Raw genomic sequence first — 23341 nt, 5'->3', positions numbered from 1 at the left:
TCTTAATCATTTAGGTTGGAAAATGTTGAAACGTGTTCAGGAGAGCTGAGGCACAATTTGTCCTTTTCTAGAAGTCACCCCCTTGCGCCTTGCCAGTGTACCCTGGTGGGAAGGGCTCTCTGCCCCTGCAAAGAATGGCCCCATGTTGTTGGCCTTTACATCCTTGTGTCTGATTTAATGACCAGAAATCAGACAGACTTGGATTCTACCCCTGCTCACCTTGGCCTCTGTCAGATTCCGAGCCTCATGAGGCTTTGGAGAGCACCGATTCCTGGAGTTGCAGACAGGCTCACATTCGCCTCGTTTTTCCCTTACAGCATGTGTCAGCTTCAGATTTCCAAGCCTTATCCAAGACCCACTGACTCAGGAGCTAGGGGGAGCCTGGAAATGTGTATTTAGATATAAGTATAATTTATGTATTATGCTCTGTGCTTACAATGTAACCTGTAAGGGATTCTAACATGCAGCCCTGGTTATAGAGCATCTGACTAGCACAACTCTTGGTTTTCCTGACGAGGAAGCTGCAGCCCAGACAGAGGCAGTGACCTGCCTGGGAAAGCACAGCACATCAGTGGCTGCCCTGCCATCTCAGCGCTCTTCTGGGTCTCTGAGTCCCACTTCTGCCCAAGTGGGTGGCTGTTGGGAGGCCCACGCAGCTAGGGAGCCCTGAGGTTGCTGGCAGGAGGCCTCCACGGCTGCCGATGGGGACCAGTCATTTGGTGTTTCTATTTATTGACTCTTTAAACTTCATCATCCAAGGGAAGTTAATACATGACTGTTTGGTAGCAAGAGAAACATAGTCTAAGACCGCAATGACCCGCCCACCCCAAACAAAAACAGAACCAAACAGAACAAAAACAAACCCCAACTGACACCAGACCTTTGGAGCTGCAGCTGAAGAAGCACGGGGGCTGGGGTCAGACTGGCTCCTGCAGCGGGGGACAGGGAAGAGGCTGCCCTCCATGGTAGCCTTCCCAGCCGAAGAGGCCATGTCCAGCCCCTCAGCTTTGGGCATCCTTCCTGGAAGGGCTGCCCCTGGCAGGAGAGGGTGTGAAGAGAGGGAGTCAGTGGTCAGAGTGAGGGGGCTCCTAGGTCCACCCTCCCAAGGTGACCATATGTGCCAGTGCATGAGACACAGGGGCTGGGGGGCAACTGTGAGGAGAGCGAGGGCCCTTTCCCTGCTCAGGCCAGGAGAGCGCCCTGGCCAAGGCCCAGTCAGTGTTCCCAAATTCAGAAACCACTAAGGCACTGCCAACAAGCAAGGAAATGCCAAGGCCTGGGGAAGCCCCCCCACCCCGGATGGGAGTCACTGCCTCCTGTAGTCATCACCTCGTTCCGGATGACTGAGGGGACTTGGCCCTTTTCTCTGGATACTGGAGGGCAGCCCAGTCAGGACGAGGCTGTGGAACGTGTATGTTAAGAGGCAGCGTTTTAGTGCCCCAACCATGCAGTGTGTGTGTGTGCGTACATAATGAGAGGGGGACTGGTCCCTCCAGGAAGGCTAGTTAGGGTCCCAGGGTGGTTCCTAGGGCAAGAATAGCGTTTTTTTTTTTCTTCTTCTGTCATTTTCTCACATCACTCCCTGCCCCAGGTCATTGCATAAATAAGTGCTTGGGAAGATACACATCTAAAAAGAAACATAAATACTGTACATGGGAAAGGATTCCATCCCCTAGCCCTCCCACTGCCCCCAGAAAACCCTCCAAATATTGCACATGGCCCTCCCCAGCCCTGTGGGGTCCAGGCCCGGCCGTGTCTTTGGTAGAAGCTCCAGGGACAGAGGTCCTGGGCAGCCCACGTGCCCCCCTCCCCACCCCCATCATGACTGGGAGCCCCGGAGCAGCCAGAGAGAGGGCCGGGAAAGGCCCTGGCCCGGCTGGCCTACAGGTGCTCCGTCAGGAATGCTTCCACGAGGATGGGAGGTGGCCCGTGCAGGCAGGGGTGCGGCCCTGGTCAGACACTCCTGGTCGGGGTCTGCCTGTGGGCTTGGAAGAGGCAAGCAGGCTGAGGGCAGGTGGGCGGGCGAGTCCTGGGCCACCATGGACAAGGTCACACCCTCCATAGGAGGAGGTGGTTTGTGCTGTCGTCTCGGCCCACAGTCTCACTGCTGCCGCCGCCCCCACTGCTGAGTCGGAAGTCCTCGTAGCCGTCGCCTCCACTGATAACCAGCATTTTAGGCCTGGCCGAGGCAGGGCCTCGGTGCCGAGGGGAGTCCCGATGCTCCAGTGAGGGCAGCTTCTCGGGGCCTGGGGGGCGGAGGGGAGGATCCATTAGCCTGGAGGTGACTGGGGGTGGCACCATCTCAACCTGGCTCTCTTCATACTCATTTCCCACTTCCAACAGCCCTTTCCCAGTTAGGCAACTTAAGTCTTCTCTGGACCCAGACAACTCCTGACCGAGGCTTCCCTGCTTCCTGATGCCACAGCTACTACCTCTTGGGAGTACGATTTCCTGTCCTGCCAAACAAGACTTTGCTAACTGGGACCTCCTTCATGTACATTTCCTAATATGTTTCACTTTCTAATCCTCAGGGTCCCTTTCCTATCCTATCTGCCACTCTATTTCTATTTCCTGCTCTGCACGTCACTTCCTGACTCTACTTCCTGCCCTATACATCATTTCCAGTCCTGTTTTATTTCCTGTTGTATATATCCCTTCCTGCGCCATATTCTAATTCTTAGCTTGTAGTTCACTCCCTCATTCTCATGACATTGTCTGGACAGAATTTTACACACACACACACACACACACACACACACACACACACACAGAGTATCCTAATAGATTTTATTTTGGGGTTTCTATAGCCTATTTCCTGTAATATATGCCACTTCCAGCTCTGTATGACATTTTTCCTCCCTCTTAACCTTCTTCTGGCAGGACAGTGCGGAGTCCTGAACCCAAAGCCGAGGTCCCTGGGTTAGGGTAGGACGTGTAGACCCACCTGTGTCTGGGGGAGGTGGTGGGGTTGAGCAAAGCAGGTTGAAGCCATCTGGAAGCTGGACTGCGGCCAAGAAGCGGACGTGGCCAGTGTGTCCCTGGCCTAGGCCAGCAGGGCTGAGAGGCGCCCGAGGGCAGCTGACGGTACTGGGTGAGGTGGGCATGGTGAGCACGACGCCGGCACTGGTGCCCACCCACAGCAGCTCTTCACACACCAGCAGTGCTGTGATCCTCAGGCAGGCAGCCTTGTGCTGCCGGATGATGGCGTCTGAGCCTGGGGTGGGAGACAGACCAGTGCTGGGGCCGAGTCCTGGCCCTGGCTCAGCCTCAATACCAGGGACAGCAAGGCTCCAAGGGAAGGGGCAGTGGTAGACTGAGGTCAGTACCTGCCAGCATCCTGTGCACGGGAGGTGTGACATCTACCTCTGCCAGCTGCTCAAAGGTGTCTGGATGGTAGAGACACACATGGGCACTACCTTTCAGTGTCACCCACACGCCCAGGCTGGAGTCCACCATGCAAGCCACGCTGCGGCTGGAATCCTGCCCCACGGAGAATGTATGCTGGGGGGCGGGGGTAGAGAGCAGATGGGTGACTGACAGGCCTGCCTTCGCTGGCCCCTCCCTGCCTTGTGCTTCACCAGTGCCCATCCCTCCCTCCTGACAACTCACACCAAACCTCCCCAGAAAGCCCACCGGACTGACAGCAAAGGCAGCCTTGCTCCTTGGTCTGGATGATTAACCTCTCAAACCTTGGTTTCACTGAAACCTCAGGAATTAAAATGGAAGTGCCTTTTCCCCATGAAATTTGAGTGAGTTAATGATCAGAGAAGTTCAAATCTTGACGAGTTTTAAGAGCAATCAATGGCTTCACCCTGTACAGCTGGGGAACTGAAGTCTAGAAGGGAAAGGAACCTGCCCAAGAACACCAGCAAGTCAGTCACAAACCTGGGCCTGAACCCGGCTCTACACCTCTACACTCCCAGCCCAGCCCACGATGGGGTAAGTGAAAGGGAAATCAAGGGAACTGTAGTTACCCCTGGATACTACCAGGCTGACAATCTCTAATGTATATATAAATCAAATCAGGACTAAAGGCCAGAGTAATGCTAAGGGATACTGACATCAGGAAGGACCTTTGTCCACCCCCCAAAGACGCCAATGCCTGAGTTGAGAAATGGGGTTGGGGGCAGGGAGGAGGAATAAAGAATTCTAAGGTACATGGGGCGCTTGCTGCAGCCCTCATCAGCTAGAAAGGAAATAAGGATTTGAGAAGGACAGGGGCTGGCCCAGATTCATACAGGGGTCAGGGGAAAGCCCTGACCTCTCAGCCGGATGCTCTTTTATGGCCCCGTGGTCCCATCTCCTCTCTCGTGGGCCTGGCTCACCCCAAGCACCAATTCCCCAACCCCACGGCCATCCCGATACCTCCAGCTGCAGCGTGTCAGGACTCAGGACAAGGACTCGGTTCTGGCAGCCACACCACAGCCGCCCACCCACAGACACCATCTTGGTGATGGGGCTCCCCTGAGCACCCAGGGTCACCGATTTGAAGTTCTGGGGGTCCCAGAAATGGCCTGGGGTGGGAGTGGGGTAAAAAGAACAGCAAATTCAGTCTAGTATTGCATTGAGCCTCACCCTCCCCTGAAATAAGGTGCTGATAACCTCATTTATCAATGAGGACACCAAAACCCAGAGAAGACCTGGGAGTTACCCAAAGTCACACCTGTAGACTTGTGGCCCCAAGGCCCCAGCTTGCTCAAGAGGGAAATCCAATACCAGCAAAGGGCTCCAGGGGGGCGGGGGAGGGGTAGGCACTCACCTACTTCTCTTTGGTAGACCACGAGCTCTCCATTGGCCAGAGACACAAACACCTGGTTATTCAGATACCTAGGCAAGGAAAAGGAGTCACCAAGGGTTTCAAGAAGCCAAAGGAGATCACCTGGGTCCAGGGAATTGCAGACGGAACGGCTACGGTTCCTGAGAGACCACCTCCTCCCACCCCCCGTTCTCTAGGTGGTGGGCACCTGAGTCTAAGAAGAGGTAGTGACTTGCACAAGGACACGGTGTGTGAGAGGCACGGTTAGCCTAGGGCAGGCCTCTGGCCACTGAAAGGAGGGGCCAGTAGGGAAGGGGACCCGGGGGTGCAGAAGGAGGTCTGCATGTGTAGCTGAGAAGGGTCTGAACCAGAAGAGCCATCCAGGGGCCTTACAGGATGCAGGTCACAGAGGCCGCGTGCTGGAGCTTCAAGCTGTTCCTGCGATCACGGATGCTGTCAGAGGACTGGTACACGTGGACGCTGTGGGTCAGTGGTGCGCACCTGTGACAAGTGCTCGGGCATACCAATCCCTGCAGTCACCCCTATTTGCCTACTTGCCTCCACCAGGATCTCCTCCTGGCAGGTGCCCGCCCAAGATACCCAAATCCCACGGCCTCCCTGGAGGTTTCAGACCCTCCGGCAGCCCCGGCTGGCAGTGCCCTTGAGGTCTGAACCAAAACCCTCCCACTTCTGCTTCAGGACACCATACAAGTTCTAAAACAGGGACCTCAGGTTCTGGCACCGCGACCCCAGCACCTCCCCTGTCCCTACCAGCCATCCTCAGTGCCCAGCCACACAGAGCTCTGGTAGGCCTCAGGCTCAACACTCAGCAGGTCCTCCAGGCTGCCACGGGTGAAGGAGCCACGGCTGGACCGGCGAAGGGCTCTCCCATCCATTGGGCTGGTGCCGCAGGGACTGCCAGGCCCGAAGGAGCCGGACAGTGGTGGGAAGCCAGGCTCCTGCTCCTCCTCTGAACTGGTAGCCTCTGCTGTGGCCTCCTTGGAGCTCGGGGCCTCCTCGTCTGAGGAAGACAAAGGTCTCCTTCTCCATTCCCCTCTGCCAGGCCCAAGACCTGGTGTCTTTCTAGGCCTTAATCTTCCCTCGATGCACCCTTCTGGGCCATGCCCTGCCTCAGGGCCTCCCACCATTGTTCTCCCCACACCCCCAGACCTCTGCATCAGCTCAGCCCTTGTTACCTTGTGGACTGACAGCTCCGTGCTACAGGCTCCTAGTCCTAGCCTGGCCCCCTCCAAGCCACCACCACGGACAGAGGGACCAAGCACTCCACCCCTTCTACCCCATCCTCCTCAACTGGTCCTCAGGATCCAGCCGGACTATCCCATGCTCTCTGGATCCTTGCTGTCATAGCCGCTGCCCCCAGTGCTCTCTGTGCCAACATCCTGAGGCTTGATTCCATGCCTTCGCCTATGCCCATCCCTACTCACCCATCACTAACAGCTGGGCTGCCCCCTGCTCTGGGCAGTCCACCCTGCCTGACAGCCCCAGCTGGATACTCACTGCCAAAGCTAGACGAGATGGTGGACCGGCTGGCCTGGCTCTGCAGGGTCCCTGAGGGGCTGGGCGAAGACTCATCGTCAGAGTCACTGTCAAAGGGCACCAACTCCGGGCGGGGGTCACCCTCTGGGGGACCTGGTGCCATCTCCAGGCCCGAGCCCGCAATGGAAATGTGCAGGCAGGGCTGGGGCCCCGGCTCGGCCAGCGTCGCCGCTTCCTCGTCTGCCGCCTCGACGTCCAGTTCCGGCCGGGTGGGCTCGGGTGCCGTCTCTGGGGGGTTCCTCAGAGACGCAGTCCGCTCCCTGCGAGACGAAGCGGTGGGGACGAGGACCGCTAGTAGCCAGGTTCTGCCGCACTCGCCGGCACGCCCTCCAGGCCCCGCCCACATTCCCAGGACACGCCCACACCACGTCGGAGCGGCCGCTGTGTGTGTTGGGGGCGGGGACCCCGTCCCCAGGCCCCGGCCGGCCGGCGCCTCACCTGTGGCACCGGCGCTGCAGGCCTGGCACGGCCCCGATGCAGAGGATGCGGGCGGAGCAGACGGCGATGCAGGCCTCCACGTCAGGCTCGGCGCGCAGGCTCAGCAGGCACACCTGGCCCACGTACCCGTCGCTGTTGCACACCCACACCTCGGGCGTGGGCTCTGGGCAGCTGCTCAGGGTCGGGGCTGCGCATGAGAACTGCGGAAAGCGCCAAAGGATAGGGGAAGATGAATGGAGGAACTGCTGCCAACTCCACACTGCTCTCCAGGCCCTCGTGGGTGTGTTTGGATTCTCAACACACCCTCTGCATACACGTGCACACATACAGCACACGTGACACTCTTTACACATCAAATGCACACATCCCTCTGTGATATAGGCATCATATATTCATATATGTGTGTACACATATATCTACTCCAAATATGATCACACATACATGTACGTGTAACAAATGCGAAAAATGGTAACTTTTGTCCATATGTATGCAGACTTATACAAGCACATAAATGAGACACTTTCACATCAATGGTATAGTTCTGTTCACATGCACAGATACATACATGCACAAATGTACCCATATACATGGGACACACATGCACTGTCCATGTGCTTGTGCAGAGAGCTGTACAAAGACATAGGGAGCCACTGCAATGTGCAAGACATGTACATGATGCTGTACACAGAACAAAAACACACGAACACATGCTGGCTTAGACTACATGCCCCCACCTGCCCAGGTGCATACACACACCTGCATGCCACTGCGGGTTTTCATGATGGGAATGGCCTTCAGGAACTCAGGGTCTAGACAGCTTTTGCTGGAGGCTGTAGTGGAGATGGACAGACAGACACTACTTAGCACCCACCTCACCCTGGTCCTGACCTCACCTGTCTCCCTTCCTCTCCTGCCTCTCAGGGTCTCTCCAGGGAGAATGAGGTGGCTGTGGGTTATGTCCTACTTGTCCTTGCCCTCAATTTTCCCATCTGTACAATGAAAGAGGTAGACCCAGAGGTCTCTAAGGATTTTCTATGGACCTCAATCAACAGCTTTCCCTGATCCAGGCCTGCTCAGTGTGTGTGTGGGCGGGGGGGCGCTAGGGGGGAGGTCCCGGCCATCTACTCCCGTGATAGGGCCCCTGCCCTAAGCTGACCTTATCCACAGAATCCCTGCCAAGGAGGACGTCCTGGGGAAGTCCTATATTTCTCTGCAGAAGTCTAAGTCCACCCTCCCACCAGCAGGGACTGGAACATAGGACATAGCAGTCTCGGGATTTCTGGCTCCTGATGTCACAGACAGCTACAAGGTGCTGCCCACTTCCTGGAGGTTCTGGGAGGAGGGCGCTGGCCCGGGCCCTGGCTTACCCAGTTTCCTCTTGGCCTCATCAAAGGCCTGCTCGAAGCCAAGGCGGGCATCAGGGTGAGGGAACTCAAAGATGAAGGAGTCGGTGCCCTCGGGCCTCGTGGTGCACAGCTCCAGCTTGGTAGGAGGGAAGGAAAGCGCATAGCACAGTGCCTGCTTCTCCGACAAGTCCCGGTGCATGGCAGCCGAGAGGTCCCGTAGTGCATCATCTAGGCTCTGCAGGGATGAGGGCCCAGGCTTCAGGGCCTCACTTCTCCCCACAGCCTGATCCTGCCCTGGGGATGGGACTGGGGGTCTGCCTTTTCCCTCAGACAGAAAATGGGACTCTGTTTCCCCCCTGAGACCACGAGGTAGCCTGGATCGCTCCCATAGACATGATGGGCCCTCTCTCCTCCCTCAGCTGCGGATGGAGCTGTGTCTCCATCCTCAGGCCTGGAACACATGACTTCCTTCAGATGGGGTGAGGCTGTATTTTCCCCCTCAGGTAACTGACAGCGCTGTCCTCTCCCTCAGGCAAATGACAAGGCTGTTATTTCTCCTTCAGACTGGGTTAGGGAATCTCAGGCAGAAGGCGCAGACCTGGTGGGGGAAACCGAGGCTCTCAGAGAGCTTGCTCATCTGGCCCAGGGTGGTCAGGTCCTCGTCCAGGCGGCTGATGGCTTTCTGGATGTTCTCTCGATTGGCGGCTTGGGATGCCCCTAGTGGGGACAGAGGAAGGCCATGGGCAGATCCAGACACAGACAAGGTCAGGCTTGGACAGACACTCCTCCCCTCCCCTCCCCTCCCAACTTGCAGTTGGGTGCAGGGAACAGCCTGACTAACTGACAGCTTGTAAACCACAAGACCTCAGGTTAACATTAACCCCAAAGTTAATGGGCAGCTTGGACAGAACCTCCAGGCTCAAGAGCAGGGGACTGGGCCTGATTCACAGCCACCTGGCACAGGGTGTCGGTCCCTTGGAGAACTCCCTGGAAGAGCACAAAGAATAAACAGCAGACGGCTCTGCAGGTTATGCAGTCTCCAGCTGACACTGGAGTGTTGGGTGGTACAGCCTCCCACAGGGGAGTCAGCTGGGCAGGCAGAGCCTCCGGCAGTCAAATTTGCTGACCAGGGACTCAATTCCCCCACACAGGAGGGAGCAATGAGCTGACGACCTAGATCCTCTGGTCCTATCCCGTACCTGACTACTGCCAAGTAGCTGGCCCTACAGGCCTGGCTGGGGGCGAACGCCCTGGACCAGTGGCCCACCAATGGGCTGAGTAGACAGCAGCGGAGTGTACTAGACAAGCCAGGGCTGAGGATATCTCCTGCTCCGTCTGAGGGGAAACTGTTCCCCCAGAACCCTCCCCAACCTGGGCAGCCACGCTTTCTTCCCTATGACCCTGGCCCTCTCTGGCCACAGCTGACTGGACCAGGTGTGGACACCTAACCTAAAGGTAGTCATTTTCTCCACCGGCCTTTTCTCTGGTGAGAAGAGATGAGCTGGACCAATAATCAGCTTGTCTTCCTACATAGAGGCCCGTGTGGGGCAGGCCTGGGTTCACCTAGGGGCTGAGTGAGCCTCTCCCTCACCCCGAGGGCCACCTCAAGTGAGCTCAGGGACAGAGTCTGGGCCTGACCTGCCTGCCGGTCCAGAGGTGCCTTCACCACCATCCCAGAACCACCACCCCACTCAGGAAGGTGAACTGCGCATCCTGGAGCAGCTGGGGCTAACAGCTGAGCGAGAAAGGCCACAATGCAGAAAAGGCCATGATGATCACAGGAGTTCGGAGGAGGCAGAGAAAGCGGACAGCAGTGAGAACCGGCCCAGAGGGGAGTGGGGGAGGAGGGGGGAGGGACAGACACACACAGCCGGAGGAGCCGTTCTTTGAAGCCACTGCCTCAGCTCCCAACAGTCTCAGCCCCAAACAAAAGGCTCATTCCAACCAGCCTTTTGACTGGACTGACTTGAGTGAGTCTGTTCCCCAGGCACAAAACTGGTGGCCCAGAACAGTGCGCCACCATCTACTATGAGGCGCCTAAGTGCGCTTGTGCACGGAATCAAGGCTACAGGTATGTCTGCGCTCCCTGCACCACCGCAGCCTAGTCCACCTGCTAGCCCATGGCAGGCCCCTGCCCAGTCAGAAGGTGATCTGCACGGACAGGCGCTGGTCCGGCTCTGCAGGGCACAAACTGGATCCCGCACGTCAGCCCCCTTGGACAGGATGGGAAAGTGAGGCCAGAAAGCAGAAAAGCAGATAGATGGCCAGCCAACCTGACCACAGCGCAAACCCTCCAGGCAGGTTTCTCAGAGGAAGACCCCCAAAGCCCAGAAGCCCGGGCAGGCCTGAGCCAGCCCCACCTTTGATGATGTCTGCGTCTTCCAGTGGCAGCTTCCACAGCAGCTTGTACTTGCTGGCCGTGTCAATGACGCTGGCTGCCGTGTACCTGTGGGGAGCCGAGGGGGTGCTCTGGCCAGGGCTGGGGAGTGGGCCCACGGAGGGACAACCGCTCCCGCTGCCCGAGCTCCCCAACCGTATCCCGGCCACTCACAGGCTCATGGAGCTGCGCCGCAGGGAGCCTGACTTCCGCTTCAGGGTGGTGCAGATGATGAGGTCCGTGAACAGGAAGAGGGACCGGTCCTTCTTGCCACCGACTGCCTTCTGTGGGGACCGATGCAGGATTCAGGCCCAGAGGACCACCCTCCTGCCCACCGTGCCCAAGGGGACAGCCAGGCCCAGGGAGGGGGAGGGCTCTCCTGCATGCCCAGAGGCAGAGGCAGAGTTGGGACATGACCCAGGGCTCCTGCTGGGGTGGAAGAGCAGGAGGCCGGTGGGCAGAAGCTGTGAGCAGAAGTGTGGAGAAAGCAGGGAGGTAGCGACGGGTGGGCAGATAACGGGACACTTCTTACCACTTCAATGACCATCTCCTGCCTCAGGAACCGCCGCAGAGGGGCCTGGAGCTGTGGGGCAGGAGGGACAAGGGATCTTGAAGGCTCATTATGACTCCCTCCCCTCCCCAGACCCCGGTGACCCCTTGGCCCCGCTCCACGGGCCAGGTCAGTGGAAGCAACATCTTGTCCACCCTCTTGATGCTGTGTTGTCAGGCCACGGGATACGTGGCCAGAAACAGACACGGGAGAGGACACAGATGTAGACAGAGATGGACGCAAACACAATGCAGACGCTGCTATGGACGTGGACATGGCCACAGTTCCAGGTTGGAACCAGGCATGGGTGGAGTGGGGCGGGGCGGCACTCACATCCTCCATGCCCTCGATGTGGGCCTCGATCTCCTGCAGCACACGGGCGTGACGCTCTGCCTCCTCGGCACTCCGCACGCCCTTGTTGATGCGTTCAGCCACCTGCTTGATGCTGCGCTGCGCATCCAGCAGGAGCGGGTGGTCCGGGTGGTCCTCAGGCGTGTGCTTCAGGAGGTCCTGGGGTGGGAGTGGGCACCAGACCTCTGCTTAGCTGCCCCTGTCAGGCCCTGGGGCCCCACAGTGACTGCTGGAAGAGGAGGGACTGGGGGTAGACTCCAGAGAGGACTTCCTTTCCTACCTGACCCCTGTGTCTCCACCAAGTGGGGGCCACAGAGCCCCCTGCATCCCCACATGCCTCCAGGCTTTGCCCACCTGCCCACCCAGCCCCATGCCCACCTTCACCAGAAGCTCATAGCGTGGGATCCGCTGCACGGGCTTGATCATGAGGTCGGACAGTGCCTGCTTCTCCTTGTTCTCACGCATGCTTTGCTGAAACCCAAAACAGGGTGGATGGGCACCCAAGTGAGGAATGACATGCAAAGATGGAAATGTCCTGGGACAGGTCCCCAGCAAGCCCCCCCCCAGCTCAGCCCGAGGGCAGACGATGGTCTACAGGGTAGGGCTCCTGGGGCCCCCAAAGCTGGCCCACAGAGGGTGGCCTCCATCCCCCTGCTGGCCCCAGTACCTCCAGGAACTTGAGAAAGGCAGGCCTCGCCTCCTTAGCCACACGCACGGCGTCCTTTGCATTGAGAAAGTTATCGACATAGGCAGAGTAGATGTTGACCAGGACGTCCTTGGAGAACTGTGGGTGAAGAGGCAGGTTGGGGACCCTCAAGGTGTCCCCTACCCCACCTCACCCTGTCCTGGTTTCCACTGATTCGCGAGCCAACATCTTTTCTCTCCATCTGGAAATGATATTGTCTCTAAGGGATTGGGCATGTGCTCCTGTGTCATGTGTACATGTCATATGTGTGCCTGTGTGATTAAGCGTGTGCACGCACACACGTTTCTTATCTGTGTGTGTTCGTATGCACATGTACATATGTGTGCCTGGATATGTTCTGTGAGCACAGACCAGGTTCTCTCTCTTCAGGCTGGGCTTTGCCATCCTCTGGTCTCCAACCCCACCAAGTCCAGCCAGCCAGGTCTCCCTCCTCTGAGTGACACAGGCTCTTTCCCGCTGCGTGGCTTTTGCTCATGTAATTCCCTCCACCAGGAAGGTCCTTGCCCGCATCCAAATCTCACCCACCCTAAGGCTGAGCTCCAGTTCTGCCGCCTCCAGGAAGTACTCCCTGCCCTGACAAGGGCTCTGCCTGGAACTATACCTGGCCTCCGGCCTCCCTGATCCCCCAAGACAAGTCTTCCCTCTCCAAGGAGACAGGTGCTCCCATCCCTCCTAGTAAAGCCCTGCTCAGGGCTGGCACACACTGCCTGGTGGCTAATACCTGCTGGCTGGCTGATGGCTGGGCTAAATGTGGATATTCTCGGTCAGAAGCCCTGGCTGCAAGTTCTGACACCCCAGTTCCTGTCTCAGCTGCACCATGGATGGACCAGGTGACCTGTGGTGCTGTTTCTGGCCCCCTCTGGGCCTCCAAATCCATGGTTCTAGGTTATAGAGGCCACTTGTTCCCCTACCCCAGATGTACTGAGAGCAGAGCAGAGGCTGAAGCAGCTCAGGGAGGAAGACAGCCCCTCAAACCACCCCACCCCCGATCCTGGGACAGGGCACCCTATGCTGAGCCCTCCGTCAGCATAGACTTCCACTGCTGTCCTTGGTCAGCATCAAGGTCCAGGCAGGGGGATGAACCCAGTGACAGCGAGGGTTGTGATGGGCTGGAGATGTCAGCACTCAAGCTGGGGTCCCACCACCACCGGGCCAAGGTTCTCGTCACATCGATTTGCAGGTCAGCAGGGACCTTCTTAGGCCCAAGGTCCACCCCACAACATCACAAACACATGCAAACACACCCACATCACATAAAAATAGATAAGGTGTTTTTTTGCTAGTAGAATTTTTTGGAAGGAGTTTTACAATTTTACTTTTGAATTATTTGGCTCTGAGTAAACATTCAGTTTGTGCTTCGCTAGGATTTCTCATCCATCATCATGCTTTTTTGGGAATTCTGGCAAAATAACAAAATGTAACTGAAGTTTTTTCAAATGGAATTAAATTCATGTAAATGAATACTAAATTTAACAATTAAAGAAAATGGCTTGTTATGTTTGACAAACATTTAGTTGAATGTTCATTAGTTTTGCTTTTGCAGTCCTTTTTGAACTCTGAAGCCAACACCTTTCCTAAGGTCCCAATCACTATTGCAGGATCTTGAAAAACTCACAGGCAGAAGGAAGTCCTGTCCATGGTGAAAGGGCGGATGGGGTAGGGTAGAGCGTGGGCGCTGGAACCAGGTTTCTTGAGGGTGAATCCTCCACCACTTACTAACTGACTTTGATCAGGTTACTTTTTCTCTCTCTACATGGCAGAGTCATAAACTTTATTTTTAGTTTGTTTGTCTTTTGTGGGTTTTCTTTGGCCATGCCCCGCAGAGCTCGCAGGATCTTACTTCCCCGACTAGGGATCAAACCTGGGCCCTAGGCAGTGAAAGTGCAGAGTCCTAACCACTGGACTGCCAGGGAATTCCCAGAGTCATCAACTTTAAACTTGGGAATAATCATACCTTTCTCCTTAGTGCTGTTGACATGTACAATGTATTTAGAATGCCTAGCACATAATAAGTGCCAAATAGCCATTATTATTAAAATGCCTGATAGAGAAAAGAGCTAGAAGACTAGGCCAGTGTCAACATCAAGCCCGAGTCCAGGGTCAGGATCAGGGCAACTGTTTACATTCAGGTTAAGGTAGGTCAGGAAGAGCATCCATTTGAGGTCTGGGTCACGGTCAGTGGCAGCTCAGGGTCAGGAGTAGGGTCAGGTCAGTGCCAGCAACTGGGATTGGGTCCAAGGTCAGGGTCAGTGTCTGGTTGGGGGTGGGATCCATGCCAGAGTCCAGCCAAGCTCTAGGGCTGGACAGTGTCCAGGTTCAGGTCAATCCAGGATCTGGGGTCACTACCAGTGTCTGGTCAAGTTCTGGGGTTGGATCAGGGATCAGAGTCAGTCTCCAGGAGGGGTGGAGGGGTCCATGGCAGCACCCAGCCCCTCCTAGGAGAGGCCAGAGCTTGTGGGGGCTATAGCAGTAGACAGCAGGGCCACTCACCGACTGGACAAGGAGGTCTCCCACCTTCTGCTGGGCATGCCAGGTCTGCACGCAGTGCCGCACTTGCTCCAGGAACTGTTCATGGTGCGCCAGGAGCTCCGGGATCTGGTCAAAAATCTCATCCACCAGCGACGGGTCACATAGCAAGGAGTTCTCTGGCTGCTTCAGTGGCTGCATATAGCCCTGGGGGACCCACAGGGTCAGTACAGGTTCCCTCAGAGAGATGGCACCCCAACCCACCAGCATAGGCACACACAAAATCAACTGGGCCTGCAGCTCACTGGCCCTGCCTCCCGGATCTCCCTCATTAGACTCGGAGCTCTGGGAGGGAAATGGGAAGATCTATTCCTATGCCCCTCACTCTGCCGCCTAGGGCCTGGCACAGGATGGGGGTGAGGGGTCTTGGGAAAGATCTGTTGGATGCATGAGCTTGGAGTGAGGAAAGCATGAAGACTGGTCTCCTGGGAGACCCCACACATTAATTCGGCAATTATTTTTCTGAGCACTTACTATGTGCCAGGCACTGTTCTAAGAACTGGGAGACAGCAGTGAACAAGAAAGATCAAAATCCCTGCCCCGATAGAGCATACAATCTAGTCAGATTAAACACACGAATAAAATAAATAAATAAAACCACATTTCATCAAATTTAAGATGTATCATTAATCTTTTTTTTGAAAAACAATTTTATTGAACTATAATTCACATTCCACACAAGTCACTCTTTTAGAATATACAATGCAATGGTTTTTAGTATGTTCGCAGTTATGCAACTATCACCACAATCAATTTTAGAACATTTTCATTATCTTCCCAAAAGAAATCCCATCCCCATTAACAGTCACTCACTCCCCACTCCCTACAACCCTTCCAGCCCTTGGCAACCACTAATCTACTTTCTCTATGGATTTGCCTTTTCTGGGTGGTTCATATAAATGAAATCAGACAATACATGGTCCTATGTAACTGACTTTTTTTTTTAATTAATTTTTTTTATACAGCAGATTCTTATTAGTTATCCGTTTTAGAGGCATCATTAATCTTATTTATCTCAGAAAAATTTGCTGCCAATTAAGTTATTATAGGCCATCAATTATAGAATGAACCTGAATTTCAGAGATGGTATAATGTGAAGAATGTGTCTTAGAATTGACTACATGTGGAAGTTCTGTGGTAAATTAAAAGGCGTTAATTGCTGTGGGGAAAATAAAGCGGGGGGGTGTATGGGGGGGCATATGGAAAGTTACTGAAGGCTTAGTTGACACTATCTGAACACTGTTTTCACAGTCTTCAGATCTTCTGGTCAATCAGCGACTAAAACTTCCATTTTTCACCTCAAATCTGCATTCAGTGGCGTTTCCTGAGCATGAATAGCCCTGCTCAGTGGCTGCTGTCTCATTTAGATGTCGCCCTCTACTGGCCTAAACTGTAACTACAAGCCAAGGAAACAAGGCGGTTTGAAAAAGTATACGGAATGCTGCAAAAAAATTTATATCAAACATTTAAAAAACCTAGCTTGTTGTAAAACAAGCTTGAGAAAGTAAAGCTCAACAGTATCCTCTCGCCTTATTTGGGATTCTGAAAAGGTTGGTGAGGAGACAGGCGGCTTCCCTCTCACAGCTCCTAGGCTTGTCTGAACCAGGGCCGGATCTGTGCCAAGGTCTGTTGCCCAAGCAGCAGGAGCTAAACCGCTCACTTCCAGGTCCCAGCGCCTCACAAAGAAGCCTGCACACAGTGGCAGGAAAGAATAAACAGTGACTGGGAACCCGATGCAGAACCTGCTAGGAGCCAGCACCTGCATTTCACTCACCACATACTCGTTGAGCAACTACTGTGTGTCCAGCCTTCTAAGCGCAGGCTGCATCTGTGGGCAAACAAAAGTCCCTGTGCTTGTGCAGTTGACAATTTAGTGGAAGGAGGTGGAAAATAAGCACCATAAATAACAAAATTATCACACAGTATATCAGAAGGTAGTAAGTGCAGTGGGAAATAAGACAGGGGGTTGGTCAGGGAAAAGGGGTTGTTAGCTAGGAAGTGTGAGTTGAAGAAAGACTCCAAGGTTGAGGGTGACACTGAGGAATGGGCGCAGCCTTGGGACCTGGGTTCAAATCCCACCTCTTTCTGGCTGTTAACCTTGGCATTTAACTTCTTTCTTCATTTTAAACTCCTGGTCTGCAGGAACAATACCAATCAATTTGGGTGGCAGTGGTCACTACGAAGGGAACACCGGGGCTGTAGAGTCCAATCTCAGTTTGAATATCACCTATGCTTAGGGAGCACCGTGGAGTGAGACTGACAGGGATTCAACCCAGGCTATGGCACGTCCTAGCTCTGTGAACCTGAGCAAGTTGCCTTACTTCTCTGTGCTTAGTTTTACCATCTGTAAAATGGGGGTTTATATGAATTAACTTATGTAACACACACATATCAAGCACTCAATAAATGTCAGCTCTTAGTACTACTTGCTACGGTCTGAATGTGTCCCCCCAAAATTCGTATGTTGAAACCTAATCCCTGATGCGGTGGTTATTTGGAGGTGGGGCCTTTGGGAGGTAAGAAGGTCATGACGGTCAAGCTCTTGTGAATGGGATTCGCGCCCTTTAAAAGAGGCTCCAGAGAGCTCCCTCAGCCCTTTCACCACGGAAGAAGACACAGTGAAAAGAGCCGTCCATAGACCAGGAAGCTAGTCCTCACCAGCAATGAATCTGCCAGCACTTTGACCTTGGACTTCCCAGCCTCCAAAACTATGAGAAATAAATTTCAATTTGTTTAAGCCACCCAGTCTAGGGAATTTTTATTACAGCAGCCCAAAGAGACTTAACAGTCTGTTACCACTTAATAGATGGATGACCCTGGGCAGGTTTCTTAACCTCTTTGAGCCTTCATTTCCTCAGATGAAGCAGAGCATTATAATATCTGCCTCACAAGGTTAATACAAGGATTAAAGGTGATTTTAGATACACACACTCACACACACATGCATGTATGCAGGCAGAATTGCCAGGCAGTTCTGCTAAGTTATTCACGCATCTCATAATCTTGCACCTGAGACATGTACTATTATTATTCCCACTCAACAGACAAGGAAACAGAGGCAAGAGACTGGATATGTAACTTGTTCCACGTCACATGGCTGGTCAAGAGGTAGTGCCAAGTTTGAACACCGGGGGCCTGGCTCCAGAGCTGTGCTCTGCACCCCTGGGCTGGACCTCAGTCCCTCCAACACACCAGGGCTGCCTCGAGGGACAGCTGGCTTCAGCTGACACTGTCTTGGCTCACCTCCACCCTTCCCCACCCAGCTCTCAGACTGGTGTCCTCGGCACCATCCTCCCTTAGCTCTTCCACCCGCAGGCCCTGCAAGCCTCCACGTGTGCAGCCCTGCAGCCTGGAGACTCGGAGGCAGAGAGGCACGCCCAGCCCCATCACCTTTTAATCTTCGCGCTGAGAGAAGGGGATGATTAGTTACATCTTGCAGACAAAACCACGGAGGCTCAGAGGGGTGACGTGATCAGGCTAGCATCACCCAGAAGGGAGGCAAGTGACTCAATCCCTGGACTGTCTGACTCCCATGCCTTTGACTCCCACCTAGGGGACGACAAAGGACCCCTCAGACCCCTGCATGTCTACTCCTGCCTGGCAGGCAGGGGCACCTCTTAAAGGTGGAATTCCAGTTATGGCCCTCCTGTGACTTCCTTGTACTCACAGTAAAGGCCAGCTCCTTGCCCAGCAGCCACACTGGCCACCTCCCCATCCCTAGCTACTCTAGGTTTCCTCCGGCCTCCTAGCCATTGTTCCCGCGGTGCTCTCCGCCTGGAACAACTCCCTCCGGGCTCTCCCTTTACTTAACTCCTACCCACCCTTCGGGTCTCAGCTAAACACCCAACACTCTGGCCCCCAACACTCTGGCCCCTGACACCAGGGCAGACCCCCAGTCTGTGTTCTCATCTCTCTATGCATTTAAAAAATATATATGCATAAAAGCAATGTATTTTTGTGGCAAAATATACATAGCATAAAATTTGCCATTTTAAACATTTTTAAGTGAACAGTTCAGTATGCCCACATTAAAGTACATTCATGTCAGGATTTCCCTGGTGGCACATTGGTTAAGAATCCACCTGCCAATGCAGGGGACACGGGTTTGAGCCCTGGCCCAGGAAGATCCCACATGCCACAGAGCAACTAAGCCCATGTGCCACAACTACTGAGCCTGCGTGCCACAACTACTGAACCCCGTGGGCCTAGAGCCCGTGCTCCGCAACAAGAGAAGCCACCACAATGAGAAGCCCGCGCACCGCAACGAAGAGTAGCCCCCGCTCGCCGCAACTAGAGAAAGCCCACACAGCAACAAAGACCAACACAGGAAAGAGAGAGAGAGAAAAAAAGAGGGAAGGAAGGAAAGGAAGGAAAGAAAGAAAATTCATGTTATGGAACCATCACCACCATTCATCTCCAGAACTTCTTTTCATCTTCCCCAACTGAAACTCTGTACCCATTAAACACCAACTCCCATTTCCCCTTCCCCCCGCCACTGGCAATCCCATTCTACTTTCTGTCTTTATGAATTTGGCCATTCTACGTACCCCATATAAGTGGAATCATTCAGTATTTGTCCTTTTGTGACTGGCTTAGTGCACTTAGCATAATGTCAAAGAACTTGTTGTAGCATGTGTCAGAATTTCCTTCCTTTTTAAGGTTGAAAAATACACTAAGGATACTCTCCGTGCACTTTTGCATCACCATTTGTCCTCATGCATGGTCTGCCTGGTTACTGTCAGTCTCTGCCACAGACTGTGAGCTCCAGGAGACAGGACCTTACCCCTCACGCTCACTGCTGAACCCCCCAGAGAACGCTGCCTGCTACGCAGAAGGCGCTCGTTGCGGATTTGTGCAGTGAATGAATGAACACTCTGAATGTTTCCAGGGCTCTCCCTTCCACCCTTTGCTCTTGCTCTGCCCAGGCGGCTTGAACAAACTTGTCCTCAACTGTGACTGCCAGGCCCCACTTCAGCACAGACCCACGCTTTCTATCCTGGGCCCCAGACCCACAGGTGCATCCCAGATCCTGGGCTTTCCCAGACCCACGCATCTGAACCTGAACTCACCCTCTTGCCCCACCTGTTCTAGGTAGCGCTCCTCTAGTGCCTTCATCGCCCAGGCCAGAGCCCAGGCATCACCCCGGGCTTCCCCACCTTGCCCCACACAGCCAACCAGTTACCATGCCTGGCCCGACCAGTCCACTTCCTAAATGTCTGTCCCCAACTCTCCCTCCCTGCAGCCTCTGGCCTGGTCGTGGCTTCTCCTCCCTTGCCTGACCTCAGTGCCCGCGGCCTCCTCTTCTGCTGCCCCTCTTCCCAGCAGTCAGACAGATTTTGTAAAGCATGAGGGAGGCTACACATCACCCCTGCTCAAAGCCTCTCGGTAGTCTCCAGGGCGCTTGGTAGAGTCCAAACCCTCCTCCTGGGATCGAGGGCCCCCACCACGTGAGCTCTGCTGGCTCCCTCAGTGTCACCACAGGACTGACCCTTTGTGCTCTGTGCCGGCCACATGGACCCCTGAAAGTGCCAGGTCTCTCCTTACTCGACTTTGCACATGCTGTTCCTGCTGTTGAGAGGCAGGGTAGGAGGAAGCCAGCACCTCCTCCAGGGAAAATTCCCTGAGCCCACACCTCCCCGGCGCCCCCTGATGCCTTGAGAGCCCATATACTCAACCGTGTCCCCAGCAGGACTGTCACCTCCTGTGGCAGAGGCTTATCTCTTATTCATCCCTGTGTTTCCTGCACCTGGAACAGGGCCTGGTACAAAGCAGGTGCTAACATTTAATTCCATTCAACCAATATTCTTCCAGTCAATGAATAAAGTGAAGGCGGGGGGTGGGGAAGCAGAGGGGATTCACAGATCCAAGCTCAGACCCAGGGCTGCCAAGGTGGGTGGAAGGATGGTAGGAGGAGGGAGCATCTGCCCTGGGCTGCCCCGCTCCCACCAGCATTAAGGCCCCTCCCGCATTCTCTCCTGCCCTGGAGGGGGCTTCCTCCCATGGAGGAATGGGATGCCCCAGCGTCATTCCTCTCTAACTTCAGTCCCCTGTCCACAAAATGGGTTTGTTCCCACATGTCTGACAGCCACCTAGACTCAGAATGGTTGCTCTCAGGGACCCAGGCCAGGGCAGCCTCAAGCCTCACCTGCATCAGGGTGCGCAGTGACTCCACATACGACTGCTCTGTGTCCAGCAGGGTCATGGTCACATGCTTCCGCATGTCCTGGGGGGACAGAAGGCAGAGGATGAGCAGTGCCTTGTTCCTCTCACGCCCCCCACCTTCAGTCACACGGGCCCAGAGAGCCCATCCATGCCCTCTCCCCGGTCTTCAAGGCCTGTCCTCCCCGCAAAGCACCCTGGACCCCCACTCTGCAGGTCTGTGCTCATGTGCTCCCCCTCAGGCAGTGCCTCCTCCTGCAACTCAAATGCCTGCCTCCCCGGACTGTGCCCCTCAACCCTTGCCCCTCTGCTCCCATCCCCACGGCTACTGGCCGATCTGGAGATCTCCTGTTTACTTCTTGGCTCCCCTGTTGGGCTCCTGAAAAGAACTCAAAAAAAACCCAATAACTTCTCACATCTGTGAAAGTCAATGCCTCCAGGCCACCCCCCACTCCAGCTGCCAACTCGGAAAACCCCACCTTCAGGCTCAGCACTGTGGGGTCAGTTCCTACCTTGGGCTTCACAGCCTTCCAGAAAGTCAAAAATGTCACCTCCTGCTACATATGAAGAAAAGGTGGCCCAGAGAGGTAAAGTCAGTGCTGAATGTCATGCAGCAAGGTGGGGGCAGGGCTCAGCCACTCTCAGACAAGCCTGGATCCCAGTTCACTCAGTAAAAGAGGCTAACTGAGCCTTACTCCACACCAGGCACTATTCTAAGCATTGTGCATTATTTTACCCTTTTGACCACTCTGTGAGGTATATGTGACTATTCTTCCCATTTTAAGGATGAGGAAAAGGAGATCCAGGCATCAACACCTCCATCCTGAGGCTCTGATGATCTCTGCATTATGGAGTCCCTAAGGGGTCACCCAGACTCTGCACCCACACACCCAGGGACAAGGTGCATATCCCTGACAGGGCAGCCCATATTCTGTGGGAAGGTTTTGCTGGAAGTCAGTCTAAGGATGCCCTCTCTGTGTTCCACCCCCTGGGACTCAGTTTACCTACTGCCCCCTGCCACCAGTTTCTATGCCTCTGGCCCGCTCCTCCTCCAGGAAGCCTTCCCAGGTGGCGCACCTCCAACAGATGCCCTTCCCAGGAAAGGACTCCACTCTAGGTCTCCTCCAAGCCCTGGAGTGGTCCTGAGCAAGGTCCCAAACTCCCCAGGGCCCAGACCTCTGGGGCTTATACTTCCCTCTCCACTCTCCCTCCCAGTCCCCTCAGCTTGGCCTCAGCTGGAGTCTGGGCTCCAGCCATCAAGGCCTGCTAGTCTGCGTGGATGCTCTTTGCACGTGGCAATGCCATGGTGGGTTGTCCATGTCTGTGGCATCCTTCTAGTCCCCACCCTTGGGAGCCCCTCAGGGCAGGGACTCAACCAGTGGAGCTGCCTTGGTCACTACTGCACCCAGGGTATGTCTGCTGAGTGTGCCCAAGTGCCGGGCCGGTCCAGCCTGCCTGATCCAGCCACTGCTCGTCCCTCTGCTCGCGGACACCTTAGGTCCCCCCACCCCCCGACCCAGGGACTCAGGGATCATGCCTGTCCCCAAGCCTGTACTATGACGAGGCATACTTAGAAAAGTGGTCTCCTCTGCTAGGAACTCAGGGATGGGGGTGTGAATGACACCCCCTTGGGGGAGGGGAAGAGGCTGCCTTGCCCCACCCCCCAGCCCTGTGCTCTATTGGGTGAGAAGGCACTGAACCCTGCCTCGGAGCCCCAGCTACAGCCAGACCATCTATCCTCAGTGCTTCTGAGGCCTTTAAAACACCGGGGCAGCTTCCAGGAGGAGGCAGCACCAGTTAGGCCCACCCTAGGATGAAGAGCTTGGGAGAGCATCAAGGGCCAGAAGGGCCTCCCAAGGAAAGGCCCAGATGCCCCATCTCCTGCAGGGACACCTCAGCACTTCACAGATATGGCCTCATTTCAGCCTCACCCTCATAGCTCTGTGACAGGACTTGTTATCTCCACTTCACAGGTGAGGAAGTCAAGTCAGAGAAGTGACCTGACCTGTCTGGGGTCACACAGCCAGTGGCTGGCAGAGCAGGGACCTGAGTCTCTTCAGCCCCCTCAAGCTGAGCCTTCGGGCCCAAGAATCCGGAGTTCACACTCTGACCAGCCAGCCGTGGGCCACAGGGTCCTCAGCCTGGCCCTTACCAGCTGTGTCACCTTGGGTGGTCACTTAACCATCTGGGCTTCCACATTCTCCTCTATGAAATGGAACAAATAATACCTCCCTCCTAGGGCTGGGAAAGCAAGGAGCTGGGGAGCGGGGCAGCTCTCTCCACACACCGGGCCTTTCAGGTCCTCTGCCTCAGCGAGGCTGTTTATCGACATCCGTCTCCCTGCTGGACAGGGAGCCCCCTGACGGTAGGACCAGGCCAGGCTCAGCCCTGGGTGGTACAGCCAGCACCCTCCACCTCACTTCCCAGCCCAGCCCTGCCAGGCCCAGCAGTGAGGGTCATGGGCAGGGAGGCCTCCTAAGGGAGGCAGGGCTGCTGCTGGGCCTCATGGCCCGGGGCTGGGGTAACTCATGCAGGGAGGCTGACGCCGCAACAGCCGCCTTTCCCAGCCTCCTCC

The 23341-nt window shown here is 55.2% G+C and overlaps 1 protein-coding gene across 2 annotated transcripts in view; it reads right to left on the bottom strand.

Moving 5' to 3' along the window:
- Window positions 1-473: 473 nt before the first annotated feature.
- The window catches only part of ARHGEF17 (Rho guanine nucleotide exchange factor 17), a 56351-nt gene continuing 33483 nt past the window's right edge, over window positions 474-23341 (bottom strand). For both annotated transcript variants that reach the window (XM_079928091.1, XM_079928092.1), the window contains 20 exons: window positions 20753-20830; window positions 14572-14754; window positions 12043-12159; window positions 11754-11846; window positions 11358-11534; window positions 11007-11057; window positions 10649-10758; window positions 10458-10543; window positions 8696-8814; window positions 8119-8332; window positions 7508-7581; window positions 6752-6951; window positions 6275-6573; window positions 5528-5777; window positions 5150-5236; window positions 4760-4827; window positions 4366-4514; window positions 3327-3501; window positions 2945-3214; window positions 474-2246 (listed from right to left, as the gene is read on the bottom strand). In XM_079928091.1, the coding sequence (XP_079784217.1) occupies window positions 2050-2246; window positions 2945-3214; window positions 3327-3501; window positions 4366-4514; window positions 4760-4827; window positions 5150-5236; window positions 5528-5777; window positions 6275-6573; window positions 6752-6951; window positions 7508-7581; window positions 8119-8332; window positions 8696-8814; window positions 10458-10543; window positions 10649-10758; window positions 11007-11057; window positions 11358-11534; window positions 11754-11846; window positions 12043-12159; window positions 14572-14754; window positions 20753-20830 (2997 nt within the window). In that variant the 3' untranslated portion in view covers window positions 474-2049. The remainder of the gene's footprint in view (window positions 2247-2944; window positions 3215-3326; window positions 3502-4365; window positions 4515-4759; window positions 4828-5149; window positions 5237-5527; window positions 5778-6274; window positions 6574-6751; window positions 6952-7507; window positions 7582-8118; window positions 8333-8695; window positions 8815-10457; window positions 10544-10648; window positions 10759-11006; window positions 11058-11357; window positions 11535-11753; window positions 11847-12042; window positions 12160-14571; window positions 14755-20752; window positions 20831-23341) is intronic.

Source organism: Stenella coeruleoalba, assembly GCF_951394435.1.
Source record: "Stenella coeruleoalba genome assembly, chromosome: 8".
NCBI lineage: Eukaryota > Metazoa > Chordata > Mammalia > Artiodactyla > Delphinidae > Stenella > Stenella coeruleoalba.
Note: the sequence above shows the minus strand (reverse complement) of the source record. Positions and strands in the feature narration are given on the sequence as shown.